Genomic DNA, 27,904 nt, shown 5'->3' with positions numbered 1-27,904 from the left:
GGAGTCTACCATGTACCGTGCAGCTGTGGACAAGTCTACATAGGGACCACCAAACGCAGCATTGCCCAAACAAGAATCAAGGGACATTAAAGGCACCGCAGACTGCTTCAACCAGAGAAGTCAGCCATAGCAGAGCACCTGATGAACCAACCTGGACGCAGCATATTATTTGAGAACACAGAAATGCTGGACCACTCTCACAACCACTATGTCAGACTACACAGGGAAGCCATTGAAATCCACAAGCATGTGGACAATTTCAACAGAAAGGAGGAAACCATGAAAATGAACAAAATCCGGCTACCAGTATTAAAAAACTCTAAAATTACAACAGCACAATTCAGTGCTTCTAAGGGTAAGTTTCATCATAGTCAGTAGTGAGGTATCATATGAATTAAAATCAAGAGTATTTGAAAAAAATATCACATTGTGAAAAGCCAGAGAAGGGAACTAGAAGGTAGAGATGTGAAATCTTCTCAGGTATAAGTCCAACTGTGAGCTTCAACTAGAGCAGATCCATTAAATTAATAGAACGTAAGTGAGTCTTGAGTTACCAAGTTTCATTGTTGTGCCAGGTTTACTATAGTTAGGAGTAAGTATTACATTTAGGCTTCAGTCTCAGTGTCAGAACATTTTATTTAAAACTGAGCTGGATTTTCTTCCCCTCCTTTTCTTTTTCCAGACTTCTTTTTGGAAGAAGTTTGTGTATGAAAATGTGTTCACATTTTAAGGCAATTTTATTACATGCATGGAAGTTGCGGGGAAGAAGGAAAGGAAGTGGTGGGGGAGAATATTAAAAATATTTTCAATAAATATTTTAATTCATAGTTATTGAAAAACTGTGAAACACCGAGTCCACGAAAAGCAAACTGCGAAGTAGCAAGGGAACACTGTAGTCCAGTGGTTCTCAACCTTCCTAAAGCCACGACCCCCTAATACGCTTCCTCATGTTGTGGTGACCCCCAACCATAACATTAGTTTCATTGCTACTTCATAAATGTCATTTTGCTGCTGTTATGAATAGTAATGTAAATATCTGATATGCAGGATGCATTTTCAAACACTGGACCAGATTTGGCACAAATACCCGATACACCCAAATTTGAATACTGGTAGGACTGGGGGAGGGCATTGATTTTGTCCTGCGGTGGTTGTAATTGCTGGGATTTATAGTTCACCTACAATCAAAGAGTATTCTGAACTCAACCAACAATGGAATTGAATCAAACTTGGCACACAGAACTCCCATGGCCAACAGAAAATACTGGAAGGGATTGGTGGGCATTGACCTTGAGTTTGGGAGTTGTAGTTCACCAACATCCAGAGAGCACTGTGGACTCAAACAATGCTGGATCTGGACCAAACTTGGCATGGATTCTCAATATGCCTAAATGTAAACACTGTTTGGGGAAAATAGACCTTGACATTTAAGAGTTGTAGTTGCTGGGATTTATAGTTCATCTACTATCAATGAGCATTCTGAACCCTACCAACGATTGAATTGGGCCAAACCTCCCACACAGAACCTCCATGACCAACAGAAAATACTGTGTTAGCTGGTGGTCTTTGGTGACCCCTCTCGCACCCCCTCGCGACCCTCCAGGAGTCCCAACCCCCAGGTTGAGAAACACTGCCCAGTGTCCCAATTCAACCTCAATTTCCCTGAATTCAATCTTTGGTTCTGAAACAGGCCAATTATACACTTTGAAAACTGCCACACATTGGAAATCTGATATCAGCAGGATTGCTAATCAGTTTCAAATTTAATTCAATGGAGCTATCCAGGGTCCTAACACTCATTTGGGCATAAAGTTCAGCATCCTGGGCAGCTCCTTTAAAGTTCAGACTACAGCTTGGAACAAATTCCTTGTCAATTTGATAGGAAAGTCACTGACCTCCATTGGTTTCACCCTGATTATAAAAGCTACAGGCTTCCCTCAGGATTAAAGTTATTTAATGTGTTTCATTTTCAGCTTTAATACAGAAGTCCTTTCAAAAGGCTGTCCACAAACCTTTCTGTTCGAGGCCAAGTGTCTCAAGAGAGTCATCATCAGATGAAGCCTTCATCACAAATGCTTCATCCACTGGGACCAGCTCCCTCGCGATCTGACCATCCTCTTCTTCCATTGCCAACCACCTCTGGCATGGGAAATAATAACTGCAAAAAAAGTTAAATACCAGCTCCAGATTACAATATTTTGAGTTGAACCATGTTTTTGGACTACAGCTCCAAACACCAGAGAGGTGGCCAGGGGATTCTGGGAGCTGAAGCCCAAAAAAGTGACTTTTCTGAATTCTAGATTGAAACTCAGTCTATAACAGGGATAGGTCAATAAGCATTGAGTTGAAATATAGTCTACAATTAGGTCATAAGTACTACACAGCATAGAAAATAATTGCCTTTGAAGTATCAGAAGGAAAGAAGTAGAGGAAATCATGGAAGCCACTTTCTTTTAAGCTTTGGTCCTTTGCTCCTGAGATCCAACCATTTCTGTAAACTATGAGATGAGAAATTTAAGCCCATCAAGGGAGTCGAAATGGACTTTACCTTTTCAAAACCCTCCTCTCCATCTGGGTACAGCTGTTGAAACTTGTGGTCCCAGCACATCTGGAAGGCTGCATGATTCCCATCCCTTCTTGTACAGATATGTTGAGGGAATTTGTGTATCTCTTTGGATATTATGGAACTATAGCTCCCAATATTCCTCATCAACCTTGGCTAGGGATATTGGGAACTGGAGTCCAACTACATTTGAAGGGTACACAGTTCCCACCTCTGCTTTTAAATCAAAGATAGAAAAGCTTTAAAAACCTACAAAAAGTTTAATGTATGGGCTGCAATTACCAGAATCCCTTACAACACTCAGCCAAGTCTGATTCCACATTCAAATTGCTCTTTAATGATGTTCTCCCTGGAGTTCACCCTAAATATACCTTCCCATTGCCACCATCAACTGAAATACCTAATTAACTTCCACAAATTGCATTTCAGAGGGACTGCAGCTGATTTGGCCAGCCCCCAAGGGTTGCATTAGCTCAGGGTGATAATCTCTTTACTTACGTGACTACCTCCTTAGTGTCAATAATCACAATCCTCTCTAGGAACCAAGCTGGGTTGCTTCCAGTGTTGTCCTGGCGAATCCGTACCTTCTTGAGCTCTCCGAGTTCAATGGCTGGGACACTGAATGTATCCACCTGTAAAATATCAAGAGCTTGGGCTGCAATCCTGTAGGTTTCTAAAGGAATCTGAGCCCTAAATTTAGTCCATTGGCATTTTAGATGCATTTCATAGTGCCGCCCTGTATGTATCTGCTCTGCACGTAAGTTCCATTGAGTTCAATGGAACTTACTCCCATGTACAATAGACATACTCAGTTAACCAGCACTCTTGAGGATTAGTAGATGCCAGATAAATGTAGTTTCTGGTTGCTTGAAAGTTCCTATTTTTATAATGCCTAACTAAGACTATGCCTCATATTATGCCATACCATAATGTTTGGAGATGCACGATGTAAGTATTATTTATGTTTATTTATTGATGAATGTCTTTTGTGCCATATTTAATATGTTTTCACTTTACTTTTATGTGTTTTGCTTGATATTGGTTGTTCATATAATTTATATTGATCATAGAATCAAAGAGTTGGAAGAGACCTCATGGGCCATCCAGTCCAACCCCACTCTGCCAAGAAGCAGGAATATTGCATTCAAATCACCCCTGACAGATGGCCATCCAGCCTCTGTTTAAAAGCTTCCAAAGAAGGAGCCTCCACCACACTCCGGGGCAGAGAGTTCCACTGCTGAACAGCTCTCACAGTCAGGAAGTTCTTCCTCATGTTCAGATGGAATCTCCTCTCTTGTAGTTTGAAGCCATTGTTCCGTGTCCTAGTCTCCAGGGAAGCAGAAAACATGCTTGCTCTCTCCTCCCTGTGACTTCCTCTCACATATTTATACATGGCTATCATATCTCCTCTCAGCCTTCTCTTCTTCAGGCTAAACATGCCCAGCTCCTTAAGCCGCTCATCTTAGGGCTTGTTCTCCAGACCCTTGATCATTTTAGTCACCCTCCTCTGGACACATTCCAGCTTGTCAATATCTCTCTTGAATTGTGGTGCCCAGAATTGGACGCAATATTCCAGGTGTGGCATATTGTTTATATGCTTATGATTATTTTTGTTTTTACTGTCACATTGTTGTAAGCCACTCCGAGTCCCTTTGGGGAGAGGGGTGGGATATAAATAAAGTTATTAATATTAATATTGTTACCACAAACTCTGTTTTGATATTGAAATACAGTACTTAAAAGCAAATTAAGACCAATAAAGGTAAACTGAACTGAATGTAAAACAGTTTTACTGTATGAGGGACATGAGAGAAGCCTCACTGCAGGATAGTAACACATCTGGGCATCCCCTGGGAAACATTTTCATAGATGGCTGGTTATGTCACATCAGAAGTGACTTGCAGCATACAACGAAACAAAGCAACAAACCAACAGATCTTTTCAGGACCAAGTATGTCCATAATCTCAATCAACATTAAAGGCATTTCAGCTGCCAAAGAACAGCTGTTTTATGAACTGTGCCAAGATAAGAAATGTGACAGGTTGGGTGTCCAAGAAACACATAGGAATAAACAACAGAAATGATCAAAAGTCCCAGGAATGATCTTAGTGGTGTAAAGACCACATGCGAAGCATGGAAGTACTGTGTCAAACCAGGCTTCCAAGTCAGCAATGCCCATAACACTGAAGAAAACAATTGCATAAACTATTGCTTATTCATGATAGTAAGCTTCCATCATCCTACAAAAAGTGGGAGATGGCCCCAAGGATATAACCCAGACCTTTTGTTTGTGAGTGACAGCACTGTGCAACAATGCAATAAATCAGTGGGACCACCAATACAAAACCACAGCATCGGCCGATAATATGCCAACTGTTTCCAAGAGAAGCGGATGGCAAAGACAGAAGAACAGTCTGCCCCAGAGGAGCATGCTTGCTCCATCAATGTTTAACATCTGCACAAATTATCAGTCACTGCCAGAAGGGACAGAGAGCTTCATCTATGCTGACTATAGTGCCATCACCGCTCAAGCAGGGAGCTTTGAAACAGAAGCTCACTGAAGCTTTAGGTGCTCTTATTGCCTATTACAGGAAAAACCAGCTGATTCCTAATCCATCTAAAACACAAACATGTGCTTTTCACAAGCATCTCAAGCTCTGGGGATTACCTGGGAAGGAATCCCACTGGAGCATTGCAGCACACCAAAATACCTGGGAGTTACTCTGGACCATGCTCTAACCTACAACAAGCACTGCTTGAATATCAAGCAAAAAGTGGGTGCTAGAAATATCATACGAAAGCTGACAGGCACAACCTGGGGATCATAACCAGACACAGTGAAGACATCTGCCCTTGTGCTTTGCTACTCAGCTGCTGAATACGCATGTGTGTAAAACATCTCACCATGCTAAAACAGTGTATGTGGCTCTTAATGAGACATGCCGCATTATCACAGGATGTCTACGCCCTACAGCACTGGAGAAATTACACTGTTTAGTCAGTATAGCACCACCTGACATCCGCTGGGAAGTAGCAGCCAGTAATGAAAAGATTCCCACTTGACTATGGAAACCATTTGGGGATCTTGGAAAATACATACTCTCTCAGCCTTGGAGGAAGGTAATGGCCAATGCTCTCTGGACAAATCTTGAAGAGAAAACCCCATGATAGGTTTGCCATAGGGCAGTCCTAAAGGCACCAGATCCTGTCTGACCTTGGAAGCTAAGCAGAGTCAGCCACAATTAGTACTTGGATATCTATCTATCTATCTATCTATCTATCTATCTATCTATCTATCTATCTTTCTTTCTTTCTTTCTTTCTATCTATCTATCTATCTATCTATCTATCTATCTATCTATCTATCTATTTCAGGCATTTATACCCCGTCCTTCTTGACTTCCAAGGAAGGACACAGAATGGCTTCCAAACAGGCAACAATTCAATGCCAAGTATGATATAAAACACATAATAAATACATCCATGTACACTAAAATAGTTTTTAAAAAGTAGACCACCAATGAATCCCAGGTGGTGTAGGCTATATTTTGGAGGAAGGAAATGGCAAAAGCCACCTTTGAGTATTCCTTGCATAAGAAAACAGTATTAAAAGCATAGGGCTCACACTAAGTTGACATGGGACTTGAAGGCTGCAACCTTAAAATGACATGAAGGCAAACCAACAGTGAAGACGTATTGCTAGAATACTTATATTCTGAGCAGTACCCCACTAATGAAAGTCACCACTGAAAAGAAATGACTGGGGCTTGATACTTTCTAGTGAAAGAATTTTAATAACAGTTTACTGTTTACCATCCTAGTTTCTTTGGTTGCTTGGGCTTACCCTTTGTATTTTCATATTTTTGTTGCCTTCATACACCCTCTGAAGACAACTATACATTTGCTGTAGAAAGAACATTTTCCAAACAATAGCCTGGGGAAAAGCAGGGTGCCAGAATCAGAGGCCGAGATCATGCATCACGGGCTGCAGTGCGTAACTTTATGATGACAGAGCTACGTCGCTAACATGATAAGCAATGCTGTAACAGCACTGCGACAACGTGCAACAAGCAAGATGTCCTGGAGGCTCCCGCTGCCTAACAGGGACTGTGTGAGATGTCAGCATTGCAGAGCAAAGGCTCCCACTACACAACATAGAATCATAGAATCAAAGAGTTGGAAGAGACCTCATGGGCCATCCAGTCCAACCACATTCTGCCAAGAAGCAGGAATATTGTATTCAAAGCACCCCTGACAGATGGCCATCCAGCCTCTGTTTAAAAGCTTCCAAAGAAGGAGCCTCCACCACACTCCAGGGCAGAGAGTTTCACTGCTGAATGGCCCTCACAGTCAGGAAGTTCTTCCTCATGTTCAGATGGAATCTCCTCTCTTGTAGTTTGAAGCCATTGTTCCGCGTCCTAGTCTCCAGGGAAACAGAAAACAAGTTTGCTCCCTCCTCCCTGTGACTTCCTCTCACATATTTATACATAGCTATCATGTCTCCTCTCAGCCTTCTCTTCTTCAGACTAAACATGCCCAGCTCCTTAAGCTGCTCCTCATAGGGCTTGTTCTCCAGACCTTTTATCATTAGTCGCTCTCCTCTGGACACATTCCAGCTTGTCAATATCTCTCTTGAATTGTGGTGCCCAGAATTGGACACAATATTCCAGGTGTGGTCTAACCAAAGCGGAATAGAGTGGTAGCATTACTTCCCTAGATCTAGACACTATGCTCCTATTGATGCAGGCCAAAATCCCATTGGCTTTTTTTGCCGCCACATCACATTGTTGGCTCATGTTTAACTGCAGGACATTGTTGTCCTCTATCCTTACTCTGGCTTTGTGCAAAAGCAACCTGTCCCGCAAATGCTATTTGGCATCACACTCATTGCACAATAGTCGTGCTGCTACTCTTGTTTTTGTATCTGGTGTCAATAGCCACAGCTATAGCAATGCCCCCTCTCTAGAAATACAAAGTATCCATGGAACTGGAACCTGGGATTTCATTTAACCACAACCATCAAAATACAACCAGAGAAGTCAGCCATAGCAGAGCACCTGATGAAACAGCCTGGACACAGCATATTATTTGAGAACACAGAAAAGCTGGACCACTCCAACAACCACCATGTCAGACTACACAGAGAAGCCATTGAAATCCACAAGCATGTGGACAATTTCAACAGAAAGGAGGAGACCATGAAAATGAACAAAATCTGGCTACCAGTATTAAAAAACTCTAAAATTACAACAGCAAAACAGCAGAGAGGAAACAATCTTAACACTTCTCAACAAAAGATTTTCCCAGGCTCAGCCAAGCCTTCAAATGCTAATGAAGGTGGTCAGTTGAAACATTCACACCTAGCTCCAGCAGAGAAGAGCTCTTTGCCCCACCCCAGTCATTCCACAGATATATAAACCCATTTTCCTACTTCCAAACAGACCTCACTACCTCTGAGGATGCTTGCCATAGATGCAGGCGAAACGTCAGGAGAAAATATGCCTCTAGAACATGGCCATATAGCCCGGAAAAACCTACAACAACCCAATGTAATGTTTGTTTGTGGGATTAACATAACTCAAAAACCGCTGGACAAATTGATACCAAATTTGGACACAAGACACCTCTCAGGCCAACGAGTGACCATCATTCATAAAAACACTGAAAAACACAGCAGAAGGGACTTAAGAATCCAAAAAACAAAAAATACTTTACAATGCATGCGCAAAACCACCTCTATACACATATATACACAAACAAAGCACATATACACAGACTGGGCCACAGCAAAGCGTGGCAGGGGACGGTTGGTTAATAAATAAATCTAGATCTTGAGCTCTCCCATTCCTCTAGGCAATGCTGGGGAATTCCCAGGATTTTACCTGATTCTTCTCAAACTTGTTCAAGTGGTTTGAACGCTTCAAATGGCGCTCCCCGGTGTCTCCTCTTTCACCATAGATACTCAAATAAACGTTGGCATCAGTCCCGGCTCCCCAAACATATCCGGTTAAGACATGGACTACATAGTGAACAACTAGGAAAAGGAAACCATTAAATGATCAATTTGATGTTCTTCTTGCCATCCTGGTTCCTAGGTGATATAAGACAAAGAGCTCCTCTACCTTTAATACTTGTGCAAAACAGGAAATTTCAGCATGCAAAGTTTCCATGACTGTATCCAGCTTAGAATGTTTTTCAGTTTAAAATAAATACTTTATCTAAGTTAAGAGAAGAACTGCAGAAGTTCACATAACATGCAGCTTAAACTTTACATTACTGGAGCCTGAAAAATGTATTTCAACTTTGCAATTGGATAGATCCTTAGTGTAGTCTTTTCCAGGCTAATGCCTCAAGTTGTGTTGAGCTACAACTCCAAGATGTTGCTACTAAGAGGTTGCAATGTACTTTATCTAAGTTGTTGTAAGGATCAATGTTGTTTGTGCTATACCTTTAACTTACTGTAAGTTCAAGGCTGTTTGTCCTACAGCTGTTTCAGTTAATTGAAGAGTTAATTGAGAGTATTATTTTCATGTGTATAAAGATAGCTACTGTGTGTTTAGTTTAATGCCATTGTGCCTTAATGCCATTGTGCATGTTTGCCAGTGTGCGTTTATCTATGCCTCTGTGCCGTTCTGTCGGGGACTATGCTGCAGATGTCCTGTGAAGACACAGTCTTGAGAAGAGGACAAGGATTCCTGCTTATCTCAGCTGAATGGTGATATCTCTCAGAAGATATTGTTTTATGTTATTTTTGTGGAAATAGTAATCCTGCTACTTTATTTTGTATGCTGCCAATACAACAATATTTTCTTTTCTACTTGAAGTCAACGTCTCATGTATTTTTTCTTTTATGAGCCAATTCATCACACACTGTTAACTGGGCTAGAGTCAATCCGCATGCTTCTCATGCTAGCGCATGACATAGGTTATGGGCCCAGCATAGCGGCATAAGGACTCCAAAGCCCATAACTCTGAGACTTTGGGAGAGTTTTTTGTGTGTGTTTTTTGTGCTTAAATAGAAAAGTAAGCAGCTATGGCTCATCATATGGCAAGCTTACCATTTGAGCGTTTAAATGCTGACAATTACATGGCTTGGAATGTGAAAATGAAGAGTTTTCTCATAAGAGAAGATTTGTGGACTGTGGTTGAAACCCCACCCACAGAAGCTTCGAGTGAAGAGGTAAAAAAGCAAGACCGAATTGCCAGGGCGAGCATTTTTCTCGCTGTTGAGGACGGGCAATTAATTTACTTAAGGGACACTATATCTGCAGCAGACTGTTGGCAGAAGTTAAAGGAAGTTTATCAAACTGAAACTTCTGGCATAAAAATTATTTTGACCCGGCAGCTTTATAATTTGAAGCTAAAAAGGGGTGACAACATAACTGAGCATTTGCAAAAGCTCAGACACTTGTTGATGGAGTTGGAAAATAGACAAATGGTGTTTACCGAAACACATAAAGCTTTCATTTTGTTATCTTCTTTGGACTCTAGTTGGGACAATTTTGTGTTCAGTATGCAGAGTGTGCCTGAAGCACAATTAACCTTGGATTTGGTTTCTGCAAGGCTTCTTGAGGAAGAAAGAAGAAAGCAGTTTCTTAAAGAAACAAACACAATTTCAGAAAATGCAGCTTGTGAAGGGGTTGGATGCAGAAAGAACCCTGCTGTGTGTAACGTAAGGAAGTGCTACAATTGTGGAGATGTGAACCATCTTGTCAAGGCCTGTCCCAAGAAGAAGAAGAAGAAAGAAGAAATGAAGAGGAACCCTGGGTGGCATGACAGAAATGCAAGGGGAAGAAATGCTGATGTAATGACTGTGTTATCAAAGGCTAAGTATGATGAGGCCACATGGTTACTTGACTCTGGGTGTGCAGAGCATTGTGTTAATAACTTAAAATTGTTAAAGGACACTAAAAAGCCTGATATTAATCATGTTACTTTAGCAGATGGATCATTAGCTGAGTGTAAGCTTGTAGGCTCAGCATTTGTTCCTAGTTTAGGAAGATATTTAGATAATGTTATGTTGGTTGAAAAACTTGATTTTTGTTTATTAAGTGCATCAAGTTTGTGTCTGCAAGGATATGACATCAAACTTAATAGTTCTGGGTGTACTGTATGGAAAGAAAATAAGTTATGTGCCAAAGGTAAATTAGTTAACAAAGTATATGTGATGAGTAACAAGGATAGTTCACCAAATGTTTCCTGTGTAAATAACAAACCTATACATAATGATTGTATTCATTACTTGCATAGAGTTTTTGGTCACGTGAACTTTAATTATCTACAAAAACTATCAAAAGTGACTGATTTAGAGGTAAAGCCATGTCAAAAGTATTTAGACTGTGCTGTGTGCTCTAAAGCAAAAGTAAAGGCACATCCAATACCTAAGAAAAGTTTAAACACAACTACCAGACCATTTGAATTAGTTCACGCTGATTTAGCAGGACCATTTCCTCTTTCACTTGGAAATGCAAAATTTATATTTGTGTTAGTGGATGATTTTTCACGATTCACTTATTGTATTATTTTGAAATCAAAGTTTCAAGCTTTCAGTAAATTCAAAGAGTGGGTAGCCATGGTTGAGAGAAAATTTCCTTTTAAGGTATCATGTTTAAGGACTGATCGTGGTGGAGAATTTATGGGGACACAATTTCAAGACTGGTTAAGAAAGAGAGGAATTAGACACCATAAAACAAACCCATATTCACCTGCTGAGAATGGTGTGGCAGAAAGAAAAATAGGCATTTTGAAAACTATGAAAGATTGCATGTTAGTAGATGCAAAAATGTCTAATAGGTATTGGGCAGAAGCAATTTCCACTGCTACATATATCTTAAATAGAAGTTGGAGTTCATGTGTAAATAATACTCCATATTATTTGTTGCATAAGAAAAGGCCAGTTCTAAAACATCTTAGAATATTTGGAAGCTATGCTAACGTGCTGGTACCTAGACAAACTAGAACAAAAGGTCAGAAAAAATGGCAGAGACTACGTTTTCTCGGCTACCAGGAAGATACCAAGGGGTATCGTTTTATTAAAGACAATAGTAAAATTGTGATTTCAAGAAGTGCAAACTTTGAAAAGAATACAGGTTGGGAACATGTTCATCAGAATAGTGAAGTTTTTTTTCATTTAAAGGAACATATGCCATCAAAGATAGATTTAAAATCTGAGTCTGATGAACACATTGAGGAACAAAGTGAGGATGATATAAAAGAAGAGCCTGAATTAAGTTTACAGGAAGCTGATGCTGAGGAGCAAATTGTAATACCAAGAAGGTCACAAAGATCTAACAAAGGTGTACCTCCAGATAGGTTTGTGGTCCAGGGGGTAATGATTGGTCAACCAGAAATGGAACCTGAAACCTTTCAGGATTTAAATAATTGTAGTCCAGAAGAACAAAGAAATTGGAAAAAGGCAATGGACGATGAATTTGATTCTTTGCTAAATTTAGAAGTGTTTGATATTGTTGATGTTCCAATAGATAAACCAGTGATTGGCTGCAGATGGGTTTTTAGGAAGAAACTATTACCCGATGGAAGTTGTAAATATAAAGCTAGGCTAGTAGCTCAAGGATTTGCGCAAAAGCAATTCGTAAATTATGATAACACCTTTGCCCCTACAGCAAAAGCTGAATCAATGAGAATTATAATTGCTTTAGCTGAGCAAGAAGGATTTAAGTTAAAACATTTTGATTTTGAAACAGCGTATTTAAATGCCACAATTAATGAGGAGATATATATGAGGCAAGCGCCTGGATACGAAATTCAAGCAGGAAAGGTTTGTCGGCTTCGGAAAGCATTGTATGGATTGAATCAGTGGAATCAGTGCATGCATGAAGTTTTGATGAAATTAGGATTTAAACAAAGTGTAGCCGATGCATGTGTTTATACACTAGGTGAAGGCAAAGATAAGATAATTGTGTTAATTTATGTAGATGATCTATGTATAGCCGCACAAACTGACTCTAAAATACAAACTGTATATACGTATTTGTCAAAACATTTTAGGCTAAAAGATTTGGGATGTCTGAAACATTATTTAGGCATCGAAGTAGTAAACAATGAAGGGGTGATATTTCTAAATCAAACAAGGAAGATTTTAGACCTTGTAACCAAAGCAGGTTTACAAGATGCTAATGCTGTTAAAACTCCTTTAACAGGAGATTTCTTAAGAATGGAAGACACAAGAGAACTAAAAAACGCAAAGTTATATCATTTTTTTGTTGGAAGTCTTTTGCACATTGCAAATTGGTCTCGGCCAGATATTGCATATGCAGTGAGTTTACTTAGTAGGAAAGTATCAAAACCAACTATAAGTGACTGGCTAGCATTAAAAAGGTTGATTAGATATTTAAAAGGAACTGCTAATTATTGTTTGTGTTTTTCTAAAGAGGCTGACAAAGAACTGGTAATGTACGCCGACAGTTCTTTTGCTGATGAAAAAGATAGAAAATCTATAAGTGGATACATAGTGCTACATGGAAAATCTCCTATTTGCTGGAGGTCCAGAAAGCAAACAACTGTTGCAGTTTCTACGGCTGAAGCAGAATATGCGGCGTTGTCTCAAGCTGCAAATGAGTTACTTTGGATTAAACAGTTATTTGATGATTTAGGTGTAGAATGTAAATTGCCTATTACTGTGTATGACGATTCTCAAACGTGTATAGCTATGTCAGAAAGCGAAAGTTTAAAGAATACAACAAAATACATAGCTGTGAAGTATCAAAATATAAGAACCTTAATCAAGGAAGGATTTATCAAAATGGTTTATTGTAGGTCTGAAGATAACTTGGCAGATATTTTTACAAAACCTCTAACGGCAGCTAAGCATGGTGAAGCAACCAGAAAGTTAGGCCTAGTAGAATTAAAACAAAATTTGTAAATAATGTAACTTAGATAAAGTGAAGGGGCATGTTGCTACTAAGAGGTTGCAATGTACTTTATCTAAGTTGTTGTAAGGATCAATGTTGTTTGTGCTATACCTTTAACTTACTGTAAGGTTCAAGGCTGTTTGTCCTACAGCTGTTTCAGTTAATTGAAGAGTTAATTGAGAGTATTATTTTCATGTGTATAAAGATAGCTACTGTGTGTTTAGTTTAATGCCATTGTGCCTTAATGCCATTGTGCATGTTTGCCAGTGTGCGTTTATCTATGCCTCTGTGCCGTTCTGTCGGGGACTATGCTGCAGATGTCCTGTGAAGACACAGTCTTGAGAAGAGGACAAGGATTCCTGCTTATCTCAGCTGAATGGTGATATCTCTCAGAAGATATTGTTTTATGTTATTTTTGTGGAAATAGTAATCCTGCTACTTTATTTTGTATGCTGCCAATACAACAATATTTTCTTTTCTACTTGAAGTCAACGTCTCATGTATTTTTTCTTTTATGAGCCAATTCATCACACACTGTTAACTGGGCTAGAGTCAATCCGCATGCTTCTCATGCTAGCGCATGACACAAGAAGCCTTTACAATCAATAATGCAGGCTGGGGGCTTCTGTGAACATCTAGAGTGCCAAAGTTTCCACTACCCTGAGGTACTAAGGAACAGGGAAATCACATAAGTCCAGATGTTCCCAGTTTACCTTCAAGGTCAGATCCTTCATCTGGTACCAGTTCCACAACCAGTTCCTTGTCTTCTTCATCGCCTGCCAGCCAACGGCAGGGTGTGAAATTATACACCTCCATGATGCCTGGCCCCTCCTCCTCTTCCTCCTCCGCTGGGGTTTTCTTCTTTTTCTTTTTCTTCTTCTTCTTTGGCGGCTTCGTAGGCAACTTCTTGACTACAACACTGTCCAGGAACCAGCCGTCCCCAAAGCCTGACCCATCATGGCCAATTCGGATCTTGTACACCTTGCCAACATCTGCAGCTTCAACCTTAAATGTCATAATAGGTCATCATTCATAGAATTTGTATAGCATCTTGGAGTTTTGAACATGCTTTGTACATAGCAAGAGTAGCAAAATGGAGAGTTGAGACACTGAAGCCTGTTTTTTCTAACTGAAAAGTGACCTTTACTAAAATGTCCTGTCCCCCCCCCCCCACCCCCCCGCCGCCGCTGCCCATACCCTGTAAAGATAATTTTTGGCCATTCTGGAGGAGAAGGTTTAGGAGGCCCCAAAAACAACCTCAGGAAGCCACAAGAGATCCATGGGACACACTTTCCATATCCCTAATGTACAGTCCCGTATTGCAGATCAGTTGAAGGAGGCTCAGAGACAGGGCCATATCTTGGGTGAATTTTCTTCCCACTATAATTAAGTCTTCAATGACCATGTCATTTTGAAGGGTTTTGGCAACTGGGAAGTTGTTCTGTATAACATTCACATACAATTAATTTGAATAAAATTTAGTAATTTTTGACAGGAAACAGCATTTTTTCCACACACACAAAATCAATGTTAACTTCTGTGCAGAAAATGCTTTTTTCTACACAAAAATGCTGATTTCTTTGAACTTTTTATGCTGAATACATTTCCATTCAGGTTTTTCTTTTCAGGATAGAAAACAAAATTGTTCTGCATTGAACATTATCTTTCATACATAAAATGATGCTTCTTCTGCATAAATGCTATTTTCTGCACAAAACAACCATGTGCAAATTTTGCAAAGGATAACCACAAAAATTATCCCCAATCCAGGATTATTTTAATCAGTATTTGGCACTCAAAAGACATGCTTTTCAACCGTCTTTGGAATAAGAAATAAATTATTCTTTCCATCCCTAAACAGAAAAGCACTAGTCCTCCAGATATTGCTGAATTCCCCTTGCAAATAGTCACAGAGTCAGAGTTAATAGAAATTGATAGACTTTGGCTTTAACGTAAAAGCTTACACTATTTTAGCAAAAAAATGCTAACTATATCATTTTAAAACTTTTTATATACTTATTTTTCAGGAAAAATACTTGTAATTTTGATTGACAGTAAACTCACAACATCATAGGAGCTTCTCAGTGAAACCAGTTGTATTTAAGCGTGTCACTATAACTCATGAGTGAAGACATCTGTATGTCAGTGTGTGACACAGGACTGAGTTGAAGAAAAATGTGGTGATGCCAAGAAGGAATCAGAGTCAGAAGAAAAATGGAGAAATCAGAGTCAAATCTCTGGCACACCAGCTCCACAGGCCTGCTTCCACATTCAAACAGTCCATTGGCAAACTAGGACAATGGTGAGGCATCATGGACATGATCAGCCATCAATATCTGGGGGTACAAAAGTTCCCCACCCTGGCTTTAGGGCAATATGCCATCCATCATTTCTGGAAAAGGCATAGACCCCATATACTCATTATTTGTACCTTGATTTTAGATGTTATCTTATAATTTGTTCTTATATGCTGGGTTATTTTTTTTCTCCTATTATGTATGCTTTGAGTGTTGTATTCAGGCATTGAATGTTTGCCTTTTTGTGATTGAATTCCGCCCCAAGTCCCTTCGGGGAGATAGGGAAGAATATAAATAAAGTTGTTGTTGTTGTTGTTGTTGTTGTTGTTGTTGTTGTTAGACATTTTAGTCCAAAAATCAACCCCTCAAACTTGTGTTCACATATCTGTGGTTCAATGTAGATAAGTACCTTTCCTCTTATCAAAAAGGGAGGCATCTTTTTGTCTGAATAGAAAAGCAAAAGGCAAGAGCTTAGTCCATTCCAGGAGAACCTAAAAGAAGCACCAACCCATCTATTCTCTCAATCATGGCCATTTTGAGTACCTAGAAGGGGATATGGCTGCTGTGACCTCACGATATATTATCAGCGCTTTCCCCTCTTCATGGAATGAGCCTCAACATATTCACAGGTCATGCCAAAATTCACAATTTTGTCCCCAAAATCTGCCCTTGATTTATACACGAAGTTGATGTACACATGAACATCTATGGCAGTTCTGTAGTGAAACTAAATGTGTGGCCAACTTAATTTCATTCAGCACAATTCTTCCATGGTTGCACATACCCTGAAGGTCTCTGATGCCCCCCTCTCATAGTTGTTTGATCTGTTCTTCAGAATCAGAAGCTCCGTCTTGCCCAGCTCCCCATAAATCTGCATGAAGACGTTGGCATTGGTGCCCGCATTCCGTATATCTCCCGTCGCTACACACACCTCATAATTTATCACTGTGTTTAAAAGAGAAGGAGGAGAGGGAATGAGGGTTATTGTAGGGAAATTGTTCACAACACTCATAAAAGTCCTCGACCAGGGATATAAAATCCTACAATGAGAATTAAATTGGTTTTTTAAAATCATATCATAAGTATTGTACACCACCCTTCAATTACATTCCATGCATACTCAAGCAAAATGCTCCTTTATCCTTTCATACTCAGATCAAACAAAAGAAGCTTCAAATTACAAGAAAGGAGATCTTTGACTAAACATCAAGGAGAACTTCCTGTCGAAGTTATTTCATAGCAGAACTGACTGCTTTAGAAAGTGGTAGACTCGTCTTTCATTTGAGGATTTGACATAATGGTGCAGTGGTTCATTCTCAGAAATGCTCTAGCTGTGGATGTGTACACTGGAAGATATTGGCCCTTGGGATCCCATCCAACATCTGGGAGGCAATGACTGCTGTCCACCAATGGCAGGGCCAGACCTGGGGGCAAACGTAAACCCCCAAAACTTGAGATTTGCATAGCTAGACCTTTTATGGCAGGAGAAGAAAGATGACAGGCAAAGCCTCTGAGTAATGAGATGCCTTTACAGCAAGGTAAAATACAACTCATGGGACATATGTGGTCCCTATCACAACTTTTGTGGCTCCTACAAAAAAATGTATTTTCCCAGATTTTTTTTTCTTTGCTCCCAAATGCTCTGAATCTCTTTCAGGAAAGACAGATATTTTGCCACAGTTTTGTCCTCCCTTTCAGTCCAAGGTACTTTTTTTTTTACTAAAACAGGTGACATTGGCATATTTCCTGGTGTCTTGAAATCATCCAGGATGACCCCCAAATACTGAAAATGTCTCCATATCTCCATTGAGGAGAACTACTACGGTGTAATCCAGGCATGGGCAAACTTTGGCCCTCCAGGTGTTTTAGATTTCAGCTGCCACAATTCTTAACAGCCAGGCCTGAACATTTTTTAACCTGAAAATTTTCAGGTTAAAAAAACACCTGGTTTACTCATGAATTTTAACTGGTTAACCAAATCCCCATGTTAAGTCTATGAGACGCAAAAAATTAAGAGTCCCTCCAAAACTGCAAGCACTATCTCAAGCAAATATTGACAATTTATTCATACTGTCATTACTTGCAGCAATAGCCGATGCAGTGAAGCAACCAAGTTGGGGGGGGGGGGTGTTGAGTGCTCGCATTAAGGAGGCCAGACTTGGTGGAGGTGGTTGACAGGGGCAGAGCTGCAGGCTATGGAAGTCTGCTCCGCCCCCTGCTGTGCTCTTTGCTTCAGTGTGAGCTAGGAGGCAGGTTTCAACCCCCCCTCCCCCCAATTTCAAACCTCCCTGAAATTTTTGTCTGGCAACGGCCCTGCTAACAACCTACTGGTTGTTAGGAATTGTGGAAGTTCAAAACACCTGGAGGGCTGAAGTTTGCCCATGCCTGGTGTAATAGCTTGGGTATTGGACCAGAACACTAAGAGATCAGGGTTCAGACAATGGCAAGTGACATTTCTCAGTATCAACGGAAGGCAGGGGAATTCCCTCTGATATGAATACCACCAAGAAAACCCCATAATAGGTTCACTTTATGGTAACCATAAGTCAGAAATTATTTATAAGTAAGTGACAGCAAGAACTCATCCTTTGAGGGCATTTGGAAACTAGGTGACAGCCCATTAGACAATCCAAAGGACTCCTATCAAGGATCAAGTCTAGAAAGGCAGACAAAGAAACTGGATTCTTATTAGAGCACAGAAACCCTCCAAAGAACACATTCTGGCTGAGAAAATACCCAAAGGCACTTAAATGACTGGATCATTTATTTGTTTGATTTATAGCCCACTTTCCTTCCAATCAGTTCAGGGATACACATGGTTTTAAACTTTTAATATGGTTTAATGGATTTTAACTGTGAATTTCTTAATACTGTTTATATTTAAATCAATTTTAATGTTTCCATATTTATATATTTTGGAGCCACTGGTGGCACAGTGGGTTAAACCACTGAGCTGCTGAACTTGCTGACTGAAAGTTTGGTCGTTCGAATCCGGGGAGCAGGGTGACCTCCTGCGGAGCCCCCAGTGGCACAGTGGGTTAAAGCGCTGAGCTGCTTAGCTTGTTGACTGAAAGATCGCAGGTTCGATTCCGGGGAGCGGCGTGAGCTTCCGCTGTCAGCCCTAGCTTCTGCCAGCCTAGCAGTTTGAAAACATGCAAATGTGAGTAGATCAATAGGTAACGCTCTGGTGGGAAGGTAATGGCACTCCATGCAGTCATGCTGGCCACATGACCTTGGAGGTGTCTATGGACAATGCCGGCTCTTCAGCTTAGAAATGGAGATGAGCACCACACCCCTGAGTCAGACATGACTGGACTTAATGTCAGGGGACAACCTTTACCTTTTACCTCTACCAACCTAGCAGTTCAAAAACTTGCAAATGTGAGTAGATCAATAGGTACCGCTCCAGCAAGAAGGTAATGGTGCTCCATGCAGTCATGCCAGCACATGACCTTGGAGGCATCTACAGACAACGCTGGCTCTTTGGCTTAAAAATGGAGACAAATGCCAACCAGCAGAGCCAGACATGACTAGACTTAATGTCAGGGGAAAAATATTTATTTATTTATTTATTATTTACAGTTTTTGTATACCGTTCCTCTCAGCCTTCCGGTGACTCGAGGTGGTTTACAAGGCAAAATTCAATACCACCCAAAACACAGTTACAATATAAAAACTTTAACATCAATAAAATCATAACAGCTGTAATAAAACATAATTCAATAAATACTCATTAAAACAATGTCCAATCCATCTTGTAGTTGATTCTGTTCTTATGTCCGTTACTCAGTATTCGCAAATGCCTGCTTGAATAGCCATGTCTTGAGTTTTTTTCCGAAATGCTAAAAGCGAAGAAGCCAATCTAATCTCCATAGAAAGGGCGTTCCATATCCGAGGGGAAACCACTGAGAAGGTCCTGTCTCTCGTCCCCGCCAGTCCTGCTTGTGATGATAGCGGGACTGAGAGCAGGGCCTCTCCAGACGATCTTAAGATCCTTTACCTTTTATTTGTATACTTTAAATGGCATGCCAATGCTTTTATGTTAAGCCATTTTAAATCTCCTTTGGGAGATATAAAGCAGGGTAGGTAAAGGTAAATGTTTTCCGCTGACATTAAGTTCAGTCGTGTCCGACTTGGCTCATCTCCATTTCTAAGCCAATGAGCCGGGATTGTCTGTAGACATCTCCAAGGTCATGTGGCTGGCATAAATATAACAACAACAATAATAACAATAATAACAACAATAACAGCAGCAGCAGCAGCAACAAAAATAATTATCTATCTCCTGATTCACTCTCACCACAATCTTGCAAGGCAGGTTTGCTTAAGAGAGAATGACTGTCAGTTTCTAGCAGGTTCTATCTTTCCAGTGAGTTTCATGGCTCATTGAGTATGTGAATCTATCTCTTGAAAAATGTGTTTCAAAATTCTAGCTACTATACTTTTAGGAATAGATTACAATGTGTTTTTACTGGTACACTCTTCTGATGGATGATGTTGGTGATGATGATTATGATGATGACGACAACTTTTATTGTGTTGTAAATGGATTGCTTGTTTTCAAAAATAATTTACAGGATTATATTTCTCTAAGTGCATATAAGACACAATGTTATGGTAGTTTGAGATCATTTTCATTGTCATGGCATAATCCTAGGAATCTTGGGATATATAGTGTGGCTGTGGTATTCCTGTGCAAGAGACTTCTAATACTGAAGTTCTGCAGAATGGATTAGACTTCGAAGAGATCTCCAAGTACATTACCTTCAAACTACAAATGCCAAAATTCCCCATAGGATGCAGTCACCCTACACTATAGAATTCATGTAGTTTGATACCAGTTTAACTGCTATGGCACAATGCTATGGCATAATCCTGGGAGTTGTTGTTTGGTGAGGCACCAGCACTCTTTGGCAGAGAGGACTAAAGACCTTGTAAAACTAAAAATTCCGTGACTCCATGGCAATTATAGTGCTTTCAAAGTGCATTAATTCTACAGTATAGATGTACCCCATGGCAGTTAAAATGGTATTAAACTACTATAAGGATGTGGTGTAGATAAACCCTGATTCCAAACATGCAAAATGAACAACTGCTCTTTCATGTCAGTCCCACAAGCACTCGCTAAAAACAGACGGGAGTCCTTACATCTCTCGATAGGAATGATCTCGCTCGGGTAGACCTCGATCTCAACTCTTCCATCATATTCGTTTTTGTCAAGCCAACGGTTGCATGGGAAGTTGTACACTTTGCCATGGACAGGGATGATAATCTGAACAGAGCCAAGGTGCCAGCCACAATTGAACCCAATATTATCATGTCCGATCAAGAGCCGTTTGATCTTTGGAAAGAAAAGGGGAGGGAAATTGGGAGGAAAAGGGAAGAAATACAAGTCAGCTGTAAAAAAACAGGCACGCAGACTGGAGATGGAAGATGGTTAGAGTTGTTGCTGAGGGTGCATCTAAGCCAGCGTTTCTCAACCTGAGGGTCGGGATCCCTGAGGGGGTATCTGGGGAGTGTCAGAGGGATCGCCAAAGACCATCAGAAAACACAGTATTTTCTGTTTGTCATGTGGGAAGTTTTGCCCAATTCTATCATTGGTGGGGTTTAGAGTGCTCTTTGATTGTAGGTGAACTATAAATCCCAGCAACTACAACTCCCAAATGTCAATGTCTATTTCCCCCAAACTCCACCAGTGTTCACATTTGTGCATATTGAGTATCCGTGCTAAGTTTGCTCCAGATCCATCATTGCTTGAATCCACAGTGCTCTCTGGATGTTGGCAAACTACAACTCCAAAACTCAAGGTCAATGTCCACCAAACCCTTCCAGTATTTTCTGTTGGCCATGGGAGTTCTGTGTGTCAGGTTTGGTTCAATTCCATCATTGGTGGAGTTCAGAATGCTCTTTGATTGTAGGTTAACTATAAATCCCAGCAACTACAACTCCCAAATAACAAAATCAATACACCAGTATTCAAATTTGGGCGTATTGCGTATTTGTGCCAAATTTGGTGCAGTGAATGAAAATACATCCTGCATGTCGGATATTTACATTACAATTCATAACAGTAGCAAAAGTACAGTTACGAAGTAGCAATGAAATAATGTTTTGGTTGGGGGTCACCACAACATGTGGAACTGTATTAAGGGGTCACAGCATTAGGAAAGTTGAGAGCCACGGATCTAAACTGTAGAATTAATGCAGTTGCCTACCACTTTAACTGTCATAGTTGAGTGCTATAAAATCCTGAGCATTGGGGTTTCAAAAGGTCTTTAGCCTTCTCTGCTGATGCCTTTCCAATTTACAACTCCCATGATTCCATAGCATTGAGGGAATTACTGTGGTGCCCAACTGCATTAATTCTACAGTGTAGATGCACCTTAAAACAGAAGGAATCTTAATATATTTTCAATAATTTCTTTAAATCATTATTTCTGGCTTGCTCTTTAATCTGGAAGGGTTCTGACATACAAATATTCTCAGTTATATTTGTGCTCATTCCCTTCCTTAGAACCTAAAATTCATGAAACAGAAAAAAAGAGGGATGGGGAGGAAGAAGGAAAAATGAAGCTCATGTACCAATTCATAACATTTTAAAAAGGATATGGGAATGGATATAATCCATATGTATGGACGGAATCAGTCACCTTTGGGGACTAGACAAAATCCTTTACGGACCCAGGGTAAAGGCTACGGTAGCTTTTGTAAACCACTAACTATAGTGTTTCTCCCCACATTGCAGAGTTCAATTTGGAAGGCAAGTGAAGCCATATGTTGTGAGAAGCAATGACTTGTTAGGGAAAAAACTATTTTCAGTGCTCCCAAACTGGCCCTCATCACCAAATCTGTGGATAAACATTGCACCTGATGTTCTTCCTTACCTTGCCAATGTCCATGGTATCAAGAGAAAAGATGTCTATCCGGCCGCGTTCAAAGTTATCTCCTAAGTCGTTGTCCGAAACCAAGAGGAACTCCTTTTTGGTGTCCGCCTTTTCACCATACAGCTTGATGAAAACCCTTGAATCTGAACTGGCACCAGGGACATCTCCTGTCTTGATGCTGATGTGGTAACCAACGTCTACGGAGATATTAACATTTGTACACAAGGAACACAACAATTGAGGCAAAAAAAACCCTCCCTGCACTCTTTTTTGAGAATGATCAAAGCAGAAGACAGGAGGAAACATAGAAGAAGTTAGGAAACCACATACAAAGCAGAAAGGTGTATTAAGAACGAGATGGAAAGATGGACCAAGGCAGTTATCCTATACATTAGGAACCACAATTCATTAATCATTACGCCACAACAGGAGTTGGAAAAATCCCACTTATGTAGCCCTCTCCCACTTGTCTTTATAGTCCCCAACCCACTGACTCCACTGTATTTACAGCCACATTTTCCCTGCTTGTGGCATAAGAATAGGAGCCATGTTAACATACTTGACAGAGAGAGAGAAAATATATTAGCATTTCAAGGAATTTGAGTAAAGATAATGAGAAAGCTTTGTGGCAAGTAAAGACTCAACAGGAGAACTGTATCTCAATATGGAAGAACAAATAGCCCACTACGGATTGACAGAAGGTATTGGTTAATGTTATGTATCTTTCCTAAGAATTTATTAAAAAACAGAACAGCTTGGCTCAAAGCACCATGTGTCAACCAAGCAAACTCACTTTCCAGGAGAGATGATCTCCCAGCTGGAACTAACTCTCGAACAATCTGGCCATCGTCCTCATTTTTGTCAAGCCATCTAGTTAGCAAATAAAAGTTAAGTTATCTGCTATTACCGATCAAACATCAGGAGGCTTATTAAAATCCAGGCAGAACAGTCAGTGTATACTGAAAGACAAATCTGTGCATTTAGAGAGACTGTTTTATTGGAATCTGAAATAAAGAAACAGATTATGGGATTCCTTGTAATCATGAAATGGCATCAGATTGCAAATTGGCATATATATTGATATAGCTATGTTTATATATTCCACATTTAATGAATCCTATTGAACAAATAGCCCCCAATGTTCCCAACATGAATCCTCTTGGATTGTTTGTTCTTTTCCAACAAAAATAGAAAGTTATTGATTTGTGGCAAGTTGGCTTATAATATTTCAGCTTAATTATCAACAGCCTTAAGTAACTCCATGGTGCACTAACAACATGTATATCCATTTTTATCCAAACACACACCATTTTCATGCAATTTACTACATTTTGGTTAAGTCTTGAGTGACAGTCAGCCTTAAACTGTGATGTTTTCATTAAAAACAAATCAATACAACCCAATTAAAATGTAGAAAGGGGAACAAAATGCTGCATGTTCATGTCATTAGGGAGTCCAAGTGAATACAATGGAGTAGAAAGTCTCATTTAAGAACACAATAGATATTTAGGTTAGCAAAACAGTGAAGAAAAGGGCATGTGTTCTCCTCATGCAGAAGAGGACTCTGAAAGATTTTTCATTCCCATGGTTATGATATTTTGCATCCAAGGGAGAGGTAGATGTAAGTGCCCAAAGTATTTTGTATTCAGGAGCAGTTGAATGGTTGATATTTTTTTAATAAAGAGAAGCATCCCAGCACTTTATCCTTCTACATCAGGACTTTCTACAGGAATTGTGTGGCCTCCACATGTTCTTGGACTCTAACTCCAAGCATTTCTCACTTTGGCTGAGATGTTGGAAGTTGCAGTCCAGCAACATCTGGTTCCCACCCATCGGACATGGGGTCAGTGATACTGTCCATCTTGTACACCTGCTCTTAAATTTCAGTTTTAATAAAATACAAAGGTAGTTTGCCATAATGCTACTCAACATAACCCAACCAAGGGTTCTGTTCAAGACCTTCTTCAAACACAACAGGCTTCCCACTGAGCATCCGCAGGTTATTGGGTATGCACACTATCTTGGATTCTTGACCTTCCGTTCCTAAAACGATGCAGATGAATGGAAAAACCTTTGATAGATTTACTATCCCCTCTTTCAGTTGGTTAATTCCAGAGGGAACAGTTGATCAATTTTAAAAATCAATTCATTAACACATCTTCTCATGTCTGGTTTCTTCACTACCTACAGCTCGAGTAACATTTTGTTCTTCATGGAAGGTCTTCCCTCCATGATGGTATCAATAAGGGCTCATGTGGCAAACATTTTGAAAGAACCAAAGGAATATTCATTAATATGGTCACCCAATGTTTGAGTTCCACACTAACTAGGACTAATAATTCTCTGCTGGGGTAAGCAGTAGGCTATGTGCAGAACTTAAGGATATTTTATTGGTCTACAACTTCCAAAATCTATCAGCCTGGATGGCCAGGACTCAGATTCTAGGAATTGTAGTCCAAATAGTAATTTCCCCAAGCACCAATTTTGTAGGAGACAAAGAGAGAAAAGTGGGAATCAATTCAAATTTCAGGCCCCAAGCCAAAAAAAAAAAAATGCATAATTGAGTTGAAGAATAACATTGAAAACCATCTGGCTGGACCCACTGCTTGAGTCAAAGGAACAGAAGCAAGGCAGGAATGAGGGAAACACCCATAAAGAATGTCTTCATAAAGGCATCCTCTGTAGGACTGTTTCTCTTTTACCTTACCGCAACTGGATCCTTAGTACCTGCTTGATGCGTCATCCTTGGAGGTGATTCTTACTATGACTTAATGAGAAGCTCTCTGAGATATTCCCTTGGCCACATTACCTCTTGACAGCCAACTGAATTCAAAACAATCCTTTCAGGATGCTGGTCATCAATTCTATTCTGTCAGCAAATAAATACATATGCTGTCATTTCTGTAGATAATCTATCATGTGCTAGAGCATTTGTTGACATTCTTGCCATGGGGCAAGAACAATTCTCTGCCAACAAGACTGCCTCAAAAATGTTGTTTGCAAGCTGTTGAGCATTTTGTGTGTAGGGACAGGCAATTGTTTGGTATTACTAGATGTGAATATCCACCATGCAAAGATCCATCATACAACTGGACAAATGGTATTTACCTGTCATTGATCTGGGAACCTTTGAAAAATCAATTGGTCACCATTTTTGTGACTTGTTAAATGCTCAGCCCTAGAAGAAGCTCATCGATGGAAGTAGATAAAGATATTATGAATTTAGCAGAATATCCCCCAATCTTAGATTGAACAATCCTAAACACGGCAAAAGGAGCTCATCATTATTTCAGCCTTAGCAGCTCTTAACCCCAAAGGAAATCATACTCTACTTTGGTCTTAATGGTAAACCAAGATCACACCCCACAAGAAGGCTGCTTTCAGCAGTCTCCCTGTGGTGAGTGACTCAACCTTAACCGGTTATTATTTTGTGGTCATCCAAATCTGGTTCCAGAAGTGATGTTTCTCAAAAGCCACAAAGAAATCGGAAGCCTCCTTGATCAGCAGGCATGGGATGGATTTGATCCCAGCTCTGCGGGTCATGGAGAGATCTGCTTTCCTTCATAATGGAGGATGCAGATGGCGTGCACCTTTGTCTTCAAATTTCACAAGAGCCCATGACGCAAGCATCCAACAGAAGACCGCCCCAATGAGCAAAGAACGCAGGTGCTTCTGCTGAGGGCTCTGTCATCTGACTCTTTCTCTGAAAGGAAGAGATAATAGAGGTACAAGGACAGCGAGCAATATATCCCTCAGATGCAGCTGCCTCGCTAGGAGAAGAGGGCTCAAGTGTTACGATCAGTGAATGATCCATCCCTTCTTGTTCCAAGCGTATTTATATCCATCTGTGTATAATCACTCCAGGAAGATGTCATTCAGTCAGTCAATGTGTTTTATAGTGCCTTTGTGCACTTATTTCCTTATACAGGTGAAAAGCAGCTGACAATTGTCTGTGTTTCCTGACTTATTAAGGATGTGGAAGGCAACCAAACAATATTTTAGTGTGTTCCCATAGCAAGCTGACATATTTTGCTCTCATTCATTACTGTGTTTATTCTAATGTAATACTACTTTTTTGTCTTTGTCAGGGAAGGGGCCACAGTGGTGCAGCGGGTTAAACCACTGAGCTGCAGAATATGTTCAGTATCAGAAACTAGAACTCATGTGGTGTATCCAATGCAATTTTCTGAATCAGCACCCCAAACCAAATCTAAAGTTGACCAAAAACTGATTCGTAACTCTTTTGGTGCTAATGTTGGAGAGTGGCCCCTGGTCAAAGTGGTCCCTGGTCAAAAAAAGGTTGGGAACCATTGCTTTACAGTAGTGTTTCTCAACCTTCCTAATGCCATGACCCCTTAATACAGTTCCTCATGTTGTGGTGACCCCCAAACATAACATTTTCATTGCTACTTCCTAACTGTAATTTTGCTACTGTTATAAATTTAAATGTAAATATCTGATATGCAGGATGTATTTTCATGCACTGGACCAAATTTGGCACAAATACCCAATACACCCCAATTTGAATACTGGTGGGGTTGAGGGAGATTGATTTTATCATTTGGGAGTTGTAGTTGCTGGGATATATTAGGGTTCACCTACAATCAAAGAGCATTCTGAACTCCACCAACAATGGAATTGAACCAAACTTGGCACACAGAACTCCCGCGACCAAGAGAAAAGACTGGAAGGGTTTGGTGGGCATTGACCTTGAGTTTTGGAGTTGTAGTTCACCTACACCCAGAGAGCACTGTGGACTCAAACAATGATGGATCTGGACCTAACTTAGCATGAATACTCAATATGCCCAAATGTGAACACTGGTGGAGATTGGGGGAAATAGACCTTGGAGTTGTAGTTTGCCAACATCCAGAGAGCACTGTGGATTCAAGCAATGATGGATCTGGAACAAACTTAGCACGGATACTCAATATGCCCAAATGTGAACACTGGTGGACATTGGGGGAAATAGACCTTGACATTTGGTAGTTGTAGTAGCTGGGATTTATAGTTCACCTACAATCAAAGAGCATTCTGAACCTCACCAACGACAGAATTGGCCCAAACATTCCACAGACAACCCCCATGACCAACAGAAAATACTGTGTTTTCTGATGGTCTTTGGCGACCCCTCTGACCCAGGGGTCCCGACCCCCAGGTTGAAAAACACTGCTTTACAGATTATTATGAGTTCCTTCAATAAATAGGTCAGAAAATGACCATTTCAATCCATTTTCTTGTGTCTGGACTCTTTATTTCATGGTGGGAGTTCAAACCTCCCAACTCATA

At 40.2% G+C, this 27,904-nt stretch overlaps 1 protein-coding gene across 1 annotated transcript in view; it reads right to left on the bottom strand.

Moving 5' to 3' along the window:
• LOXHD1 (lipoxygenase homology PLAT domains 1) overlaps window positions 1-27,904 on the bottom strand; it is a 269,577-nt gene that overhangs the window by 142,844 nt on the left and 98,829 nt on the right. The window contains exons 15-22 of the mRNA XM_067464668.1: window positions 23,409-23,485; window positions 22,616-22,812; window positions 20,880-21,072; window positions 16,516-16,676; window positions 14,148-14,439; window positions 8,446-8,597; window positions 3,062-3,195; window positions 2,013-2,158 (exon numbers count right to left, since the gene is read on the bottom strand). Of these exons, the coding sequence (XP_067320769.1) occupies window positions 2,013-2,158; window positions 3,062-3,195; window positions 8,446-8,597; window positions 14,148-14,439; window positions 16,516-16,676; window positions 20,880-21,072; window positions 22,616-22,812; window positions 23,409-23,485 (1,352 nt within the window). The remainder of the gene's footprint in view (window positions 1-2,012; window positions 2,159-3,061; window positions 3,196-8,445; window positions 8,598-14,147; window positions 14,440-16,515; window positions 16,677-20,879; window positions 21,073-22,615; window positions 22,813-23,408; window positions 23,486-27,904) is intronic.

Source organism: Anolis sagrei, chromosome 2 (genome assembly GCF_037176765.1).
Source record: "Anolis sagrei isolate rAnoSag1 chromosome 2, rAnoSag1.mat, whole genome shotgun sequence".
Lineage (NCBI taxonomy): Eukaryota > Metazoa > Chordata > Lepidosauria > Squamata > Dactyloidae > Anolis > Anolis sagrei.
This window is presented reverse-complemented; position numbering and strand designations above follow the sequence as displayed.